General features: G+C 46.7%; 1 protein-coding gene across 1 annotated transcript; it reads left to right on the top strand.

Annotated features, from left to right (window-relative positions):
- The first annotated feature begins 1,023 nt into the window (after positions 1-1,023).
- LOC109756504 (germin-like protein 1-1) lies at positions 1,024-1,751 on the top strand. Its single transcript, XM_020315361.1, has 2 exons — positions 1,024-1,132; positions 1,222-1,751. Exons 1-2 carry the CDS (start codon positions 1,024-1,026, stop codon positions 1,749-1,751), a joined length of 639 nt encoding a protein of 212 aa, XP_020170950.1.
- Positions 1,752-9,020: the final 7,269 nt, after the last annotated feature.

Raw genomic sequence — 9,020 nt, 5'->3', positions numbered from 1 at the left:
AAAACGTCAACGGAAAAGAAAGAGGCATCATGATGAAATCAATGATCAAGACGAAGAAATACAATTGTCAGCTATGGAATCCTTCAGAGTTAATTACTTTCTAGTCATCGTTGACAATGCAATTCTTTCATTCACCAGTCGCTTTGATCAGTTGAAGAAATTTGAAAAGGTGTTTGGTTTCTTATTTAATTCAAAAAGTCTGAAGTCCTTGGATGATAGCAAACTACCGGAATGTTGCGCTACTTTTGCAAAAGCTTTTTTTGATGATAAATCATCTGATGTTGATCTTCATAATTTTGTCTCAGAATTAAAAGTGTTGCAGGAACTTTGCCAGATGGTTTGATGTCAGCGCTTGAGATTCTTCAGTTTGTTATGGTTGTAGATTGCTATCCAAATGTCTCTGTTGCCTATCGGATCCTCTTAACAGTGCCTGTGTAGCCTCAGCTGAAAGAAGTTTCTCTAAACTGAAACTACTGAAAAATTATTTGAGGTCAACTACGTTGCAAGATAGATTGAATGATATGGCTATGTGTTGCATTGAGAAGGACATCTTGGACAATGTTGATCTTGATTGTGCCCTTAATGACTTTGCATCAAGAAATGCCCGAAGAAACTTTTTTTGAAGCACTGAAGTATTATTGTTGTCGATGGAGTCAGTCTAATTTCGTTCTTATTTGAGGTAATCATGTCATGTTAGTTTCATTTTGCGATCTTTTTAGTATTATTGTTTTTGATGGAGTCAGTTCTAATTTGGCTTTTGTTCTTCTCGATGGAGTCATTTGACTTATTATAGTCATATTTTAAACAAAATATGTGTGATTGAAAGTTACATTTAATAAGTTATAGGACTTAGGACATAGGGGCCCATGTCGTCGAGTTCGCCTAGGGCCTCCCAAAACACAGGGCCGGCCCTGCACACTGCCTATAAGTACCAGCTCCTACCGTTGCTAATTTCCACACCCAAGAAGCACTCTCACAACTACACCATCAAGCTGATAGCAAGACAGCATTGGCCAAGCGACCATGGTGATGCTTCAGCTTTCCGCCGTAGTCCTCCTCGCGCTCGTTGCCCCCTCCCTGGCCGGGGACGCCGACATGCTTCAGGACGTCTGCGTCGCCGACTTGGCATCCCGTGAGTCATCATCTTTCACAAGTTCGTTCTTGCATCTTTTGTGCCGGTTCTTGCTGATGCGGTGTTTACGTCAAAATGAATGGAGGCAGCGATCAAGCTGAACGGGTTCCCGTGCAAGACGCACATCACTGCGGACGACTTCTTCTTCGCCGGTCTCAAGAGGTCTGGCAACACCAACAATGCGGCAGGGTCCAACGTCACGGCGGCAAATGTACAGTCATTCCCTGGGGTGAACACGCTTGGCGTGTCCATGGCACGCATCGACTACGCGCCCGGAGGCCAGAACCCGCCGCACACCCACCCACGCGCCACGGAGATCATCTTCGTCCTTGAGGGAATTCTGGAGGTGGGCTTCATCACCACCGCCAACAAGCTCTTCACTAAGACTGACACCGTGGGAGACGTGTTCGTTTTCCCGCGTGGGCTCGTGCACTTCCAGCAGAACAGGGGACGTGGCCCGGCCTCCTTCATTGCCGGCTTCAACAGCCAGCTCCAGGGTACACAAGTCATCGCCAACACACTGTTCGCTGCCGCGCCGCCAGTACCGAGCGATGTGCTGGCCAAGGCCTTCCGGATCGACAACAGCCAAGTGGACGCTATCAAGGCCAAGTTCATGTAGTGTGGGTTCGCTCTCGGCAACTATGTATCAGTTTCTCAACAAAAATTGGTCTGTATCATTACTAAATAAATGATAATCAAGCGAGCTATAGCGTGTAGTTGATTTGTTCATGTGTATATTGTTGCATTTGTTTGTCTTTGAACTAATACAAAATTGTTTCTGTTTCACGTATTATATGTTACATTTTAGTAGTGTGTCACTGATTTCTTTATGTGTATACTATATTACATTTGAAACATTCCATGACATATGCGAACCAACCTGTGGTTGGATGGTTAGGAGAACAGTGGTATTCTCAACCCACTAGGTTAAGTCCGGGTGTTCGCATTTTTCTAAATTTATTTCAGGATTTCTTATGTCGGCTCGGTCTCTCGGAGGTACTCGTAGGGATAGAGTGTGCATGTGCGCGTATATATGAGCCCCTACATTTGTACTGTGTCCAAAGCATAAGAGCATCTACAACTACATTCACCAAATCTTACCCCTTAAACGTCAAACATTCCATGATTATATTTGTTAACTTGTCAACAGATCTATAACTAGGTAGATTTCCCATGCTTTGTTCTTCGTGAGACTAAACAACAACAAAAGTCTACTCTATGGGCAACTCCAATGCATTTCATCCGCTCATGTATGTTTCTGACCGCGTGGACAGAAACTACGGTCCAACGTGGTGACTCATTTCACATTTTGTGTCCGCGCGGTCTCATTTCCAGCCCAAATTTGACTTTTGGTTTGCGTCCCCGTGGATAGGAGACAGACGCGTCGCACGTCCGCTCGATGTCCATCCTGGGCCCACGCGCCAGCCACCCAACGACCAGCTCCTAGTACTTTTAAATGTCACACGTGCGGGGATGGGGGAAGGCGCCCACTCTGCCCCCCCCCCCCCCCCTCCCGGGCCAACAGTAACCCTAGCCCATCATTGTCGCAATGTCGTGGAAGTGGACTCCAAGGGAGCACCACCACGAGGTCGGCTCCTCCTCGGGGTGGCGCTACACAACCCCATTCACCTTGACGCTACACAACCATCCTAGTGCCCCACCCGATATGCACCTACCGAATGGTTGGCGCTTGAACCCAGAAAGGGTTCCTATACTAGTCATTCCGGCCTCTGGTCGCGCATGGGGGCAGAGATCCACCGCCAGTACTTCCGGACAACGTCCTTGATGATCTGGATTTCACCAAGGAATAAATTACTAAATAATCGTCTGTACCATTACTAAATAAATTGTACTCAAACGATCTGTAGTGTGTACTTGATTTGTCTATGTGTATGGTTTATTTGTTTGTCTTTGAAATGATATAAAATTGTTTCTATTTCACGTAGTGTATGTTACATTTTAGTAGTGTGTCGTTGATTTCTTGATGTGCATAGTACATTTGATACATTCCTTTACATGTATGTTACATTTTTTCTTTAACTCGTCAACAATTCTGTAACTTGCTATATTTCCCAAGATTTGTTCTCATGTTCTGCATAGACTAAACAACAACAAAAGTCTACTCTAAAAGAAGGAGCAAACAAGTGCCATGTGACAGAAGTTAACCTATCAAATGAATGGTCGCTAGCTAGTTGAAGGGACCTACCCTCACACTTAGGGTTTAACCTACTCTGGCGACGATCCCGATGGCCAGCGAGAGCTTATTTTAACAGTCTTCTAAGCCCACCCTCTTATCGACATGCTCATCATAGCCTTGATCATCATCTTTCCCATGATCATACTGCACCTTAGCAACATCAAATTTGTTACAAAGACCAGACTCATCATGTACCGGTTTCCATATTCTTACAGATGTAATATATCACTCAGGGGCCTCTTCTCAAAGGCAAAAATCCACCTCCAAGCCGCCCTATTGGTGATTCTCTGCCTTGGCATTGCCCAAGAGGGTAGGCTCCTGTCCGCCGACGAGCATGAGCTACAGGCTAGGCTCAAGAGGCGAGTCATTGCCTTGGCCGGGGGATGGACGGGGGTGAGCTGTGGAGGAGGGAGGCTAGGAGGTGGTGGGTGGAGGCGGTGTGTGGGATACAAGGGGAATCGGGAGAGAGGAGGAGCCGAGGAGGAGGGACTTAGGGTTAGCAATTTATATGAGGAACAGTCAGGCGGGCTCTAGCGGGCTTGAGGGGCTGTAGCAGCTCGGTCCATGACAGTTTCGAAGAACGTCATGGGAAATTTGTCATGGATTAACAGGTTTCTTGTAGTGAAGCAATGTGCCAGAATCTCCAACCTTAGGGAGGGGGACACAAATACTAAATTCTTCCACCACCGAGTCAATGCTAGAAGGAGGAAAAACCACCATAGAATCAAGAATGAGCGAGGATGGGTCACCGAGCATGTGGCCAAGGAGAAAGTAATTCATGATCATTTTTCCAATGTCATGAAGAAGGGCCCCTTAAGCCGCAAAGATTTCAACTAGGATGAGCTAAATTTGGAACCCCTCAACCTCCCTGACCTTGACTCTGCTATGACTGAGGGTGAGGTCCTCGAAGCGATCAATGATTTGCCTTATGACAAGGCCCCAGGTCCAGATGGCTTCACATGCCTTTTTTCAAGAGGTGTTGGAACATTGTCAAGGCCGACCTCATGTGGGTCATAAACCATTTTGACTCCCTTCACACGTCAAACCTCCAGTGGTGCTTTTGCCTAAGAAAGATGGGGCAGAGGGAATCACCGACTATAGGCCCATTAGCCTCTTCCATGCGATCGCGAAGATTATTGCAAAGGTGCTCTCCTTAAGGCTTGGCCCCCACATGACAATGCTCATTTCCAACGCCCAAAGCGCCTTCATCAAAACAAGAAGCATCCACGACAACTTTTTGTATGTCCATAACCTCGCTCGGCGCCTGCACAAGAGCAAGACCCCTTCACTTCTCTTCAAGCTTGACATCCGCAAGGCCTTCGACACCGTGAACTGGGAGTACTTGCTCGACCTTCTCCAACAGCGAGGATTCCCAAGCAAGTTTAGGGACTGGATTGCAGCCCTTCTTAGCTCCTCCTCCTCGAGGATCATCCTCCATGGTATTTTTGGCGACCCAATTAAGCATGGACAGGGCCTTCGGCAAGGGGACCCCGTATCCCCGCTTCTTTTCGTCATCGCCATTGACCCACTCCAAAGATTCTTGATGTGGCTACGAGAAAGGGGCTCCTCCATAAAATCAGGGGTAGGGGAGCCATGATGAGGACCTCCCTCTATGCGGACGATGCGGCTGTCTTCTTGGCTCCGATCAAAAGGGATGTCGACAACCTTGCAAACATTTTGAGGGGCTTCGGTGAGGTCACGGGACTGTGTACTAACTTCAACAAGAGATCCTTTGTGCCCATCCAATGCAACCACCTGGATTTGGGACGTCTGACCTAGAGGTTGCCGACTGCGAGGACTTCCTTCCCTCTACGATACTTTGGGATCCCTCTCTCAGTTTGGCAACTAAAGTTGGTGGATCTTGAGTTTCTAGTGGACAAGGCCGCAAACAAGCTAGCAACTTATGATGGCAAAGACATCACCACCATCGGACGAACGACTCTTGTTAAGTCCGTGATCACCTCCCAAGTGGTCTACCCCACCACACCGCTAGTTATTCGCCAACCATCCTGCTCAAAGTCAACAAACTTGAGAGAGCTTTCCTTTGGTCCGGTTCGGACAAGACAACGGGAGCAAAAGGTGAATTGGGAGATTGTTTGCCGGCCGCTTCAATGTGGGGACTTGGGGTTCTCAACACCAAGAAGTTTACACGTGCCCTCCGGTTGCGATGGTCGTGGTATAAATGGAAGGAGCCCACCAAGATGTGGGTGGGGATGGGAAACCCATGCGACGAGGACGACCTAAACTTTTTCTATGCTTCCACCACTATCACCATTGGCAACGGTGCGAAGACCCCTTTTTGGGACTCACCGTGGCTTCATGGGCGCAAGCCAAAAGACATTGCCCCGATCATTTAGAAAGCGTCAAAGAGAAAGAATTGGAAGGTTCGGGAGGCCCTCTCACACAATGCATGGATCCTTAAGATCAAACCGCCCACCATCATCTCCGCGGAGCACATCACGCAGTTCTTCGCTCTATGGCCGCTTTTGCATGAGGTCCAACTCGATGATCTCACCGAGGATGACATTGTGTGGAAGCATACGGCTAGTGGGACCTACTCGGCGGCATCCGCATACAAGGCGCAATTCTTAGGGATGGTTCTTACACCCTGGACAAAATGGTTTGGAAGGCTTGGGCTCCCCCAAAAGTCAAGTTCTTTGCTTGGTTGGCGCTACAAGACAGAATTTGGACTGCCGATCGTTTGACAAAACGTGGGTGGCCCAACTGTGGTCTCTGCCCTCTCTACATGTGAGTGCAGGAATGTGGGCCTTATCTCTTCTACAAATGCCGCTACACATGAAGGCTTTGGTCTTTGATCATTGACAAATACCACATTCTCGGTCTTGACACCAACGGTTTGCCCCTGTTCGACTCGGTTGAGGCTTGGTGGGCAAGTACCTGCGACAACGCCACGTCAAACCGCCAAGACAAGGCGTCCCTCACCATGCTTGTTTCGTGGATTGTCTGGAACGAGCGAAATACAAGGGTCTTCAAGCACATGAGGGCTCCTCCAACTATATTGCTTGCCTCCATAGAGACCGAGGCCAACCTTTGGATCATTGCCGGTGCCAAAAAACTAGGGTCCATTATTTTGCGAGAGTGATCTCATGCCGTGTATTGAGTGACTTGTAACAAACTCTATTCTCTCTTATTTAATGAATGAGGCAAAGCTTTTGCCTCCGTTTCAAAAAATATATATCACTCAGTCTAAAACCAGCATTGGAAGGAAGAAACCGACCAGTTACCTCCGTTTTCCGTCGTCGTTATTTTCTTTTAGCGGGTTAAAATCTTTGTCGTGTCCCCCGCAAAAAAAAACTTTGTCGTGTACCAGAACTTGGCTAACATAGCTTTGATGGCCCGGGGTCAGCCGAGTGGCATATACCGAGCGTAACACTCGGCAAGTCACTAAATGTCCAACCACCTATGCATGGTAAACAAAGTCAAAGTAGGAGTAGCTACAAGAAAAAGTAAAAGGATGAAGACCCAAGAGAATGAAGCTCGTTAAATGGAGGGATATGTGGGCTATTTCACGATGGACCATGCACCTCCCATTTGTTTGCTGTCCAGGGTTGGGGAAGAGGAATAAACGATTCGGGAGGATGAGGGAGAATGACAGGAGCGAGAGTGCGAGAGCATGGCCACCAAGAGCTTCATCTCACAAGTGGCCATGGTCTCAATCATGCGTGGCTCTCGATCGATCTCTCTGCTCTTCGGGGTTCTCGTCGCTTGATTCCGCCATTCGGAAATTATGATCGTATACAGGAAGCCTAGTGACCCGACCGTACAAGATATGTAAGTCAGACCGAGATCCTGGCAGTCAGAGAGTTGAATAAGCGCCCAACGCATGGCCAGACATGATGCCTGAAATAACTCTAATTTTGCCTTCCAGGTTGAAATGTTTTATCTTACATTTCTTACAAAAGGTATTTGTCTTACATTTATTATTTTCTTTAGCCTTTTCATCTGCTATGTAGCCGCTACAAAACAGTTTGACAATAGCCATATTTTCTGGATAAAACATGTGGTAACAGTTATCCCACATCGTAATGCTCCCTCTCTAATGCTTAGTGTTTTCAGCCTCTTTAATTAATGTTACCAAAACTACAGAAACTGTATCTTTTCTTAGCTCCTAGATTGTTTAGTGCCCCGCTCCAATCTCGTTAGATTTTGTAACTTATTTCTGAACTCCATGCCCAACACAATAAGACCATACTTCTTGCTCAAGCTTGTCTCCATTAGACTTACGTATACCTCGTCATCGTAGCCTTCCTCGTTGTAGAACTCACCTAGCTCCACCTCCGTCCAGCCGTCGGCCCTTATCCGAGGGAGTACCATATCCTCTCCAAGAGTAATTACCCGTGGACAGCGTACTACTCTATGTGCACGATCTGGTGATTCCAGGACATGTATCCGAAAACAGAAAACGCGTTTTTTTTCGTTTTCGAAAGGCACGGCCGTGACTCTCGCGAAAGCACAACCGTGCCTCTCGCGAAAGCAAAACCGTAACTCTCGCGAAAGAAAAAAACAGAAAACGCGTATTTTTTTCCTTTCAGAGAGGCACGGCCGTGCCTCTCGCGAAAGCACAACCGTGCCTCTCGCGGAAGCAAAAGCGTGACTCTCGCGAAAGAAAAAAAAAAACAGAAAACGCGTTTTGTTTTTCCCTTTCCGAGAGGCACGGACGTGACTCTCGCGAAAGCACAACCGTGCCTCTCGCGGAAGCAAAACCGTGATTCTCGTGAAAGAAAAAAAACAGAAAACGCGTTTTTTTTCGTTTCCGAAAGGCACGGCCGTGACTCTCGCTAAAGCACAACCGTGTCTCTCGCGGAATAAAAACCATGACTTTCGCGAAAGGAAAAAAACGCGATTTTTCGCGCAATTTTTTTTTTCAAATTTGTTTTTGATCGAAAAGCTAAGAAAGACCGAGGGAAAACCAAACCGTCGAAAAAACCGTTTAAAAGGCCGAAAACGCGTGCGGAAAAATAAAAAAAATCCGGAGGGAGCATCCAGAGCGCGACATGTGACGAATGGCTGAGAGCGCGCCAAGTGGCACTGATCGTTGCGAGGCTCCCGAAGAAGCGCTCGTTAACTAGTTGCTCCCTCGTTTGAGTAGAAGGCAAAAAAATACGGGTTCCGTCCGTTGTCTCCTTTTTTCTAGAAAGGTCCTGATAGTAAACATGGTGCAGATAATGTAGGAATAGTGAACTAAAAACTGTTTCTCATGTATTTAAAAAGTGTTCATCATGTATTTTTTTCATGTAATCAAAAGAGAGTGTTCCTGGAATTTCAAAATTGTTCATCAGGTATTAAGCAATGTTCATTGCATATTAGAAAATTATTCATCGTGCATTTAAAAAATTCATGGTGTATTTAAAAAATGTTCATATTTTAACTATAAATGTTTATCATGTATTAAAATAATGTTCACCATATATTTCAGAAATGTTCATGTAATGAACAATAATGTTCACGGGTATAAACACAATGCATACTAAAAAAAGTACATACCTCTCGTGTGGCGCTCGCTTGAGGCGGTGCGCCCCTCTCCTTTGTCTCTCTTCGGCAACGTTGGTCCGAGGCGCTCCTCATCCCCCCCCCCCATCCTAACAGGACCTGCGCGTGCCGAGGTCGTCGGGCTAGCTGCTGGGGAACGTAGTAATTTTAAAAAAAAAATTTATGCACACACAGGATCAT

The sequence above is a fragment of the Aegilops tauschii genome, chromosome 6, assembly GCF_002575655.3.
Source record: "Aegilops tauschii subsp. strangulata cultivar AL8/78 chromosome 6, Aet v6.0, whole genome shotgun sequence".
In the NCBI taxonomy this organism is placed as follows: domain Eukaryota; kingdom Viridiplantae; phylum Streptophyta; class Magnoliopsida; order Poales; family Poaceae; genus Aegilops; species Aegilops tauschii.
This window is presented reverse-complemented; position numbering and strand designations above follow the sequence as displayed.

Excerpts from the sequence above, each read along its gene's own strand:
- LOC109756504 (XM_020315361.1), top strand. The coding sequence starts at position 1,024 with ATGGTGATGCTTCAGCTTTCCGCCGTAGTCCTCCTCGCGCTCGTTGCC. Across the intron at positions 1,133-1,221 it reads CGTCGCCGACTTGGCATCCC|CGATCAAGCTGAACGGGTTC; the intron begins GTGAGTCATCAT and ends GAATGGAGGCAG.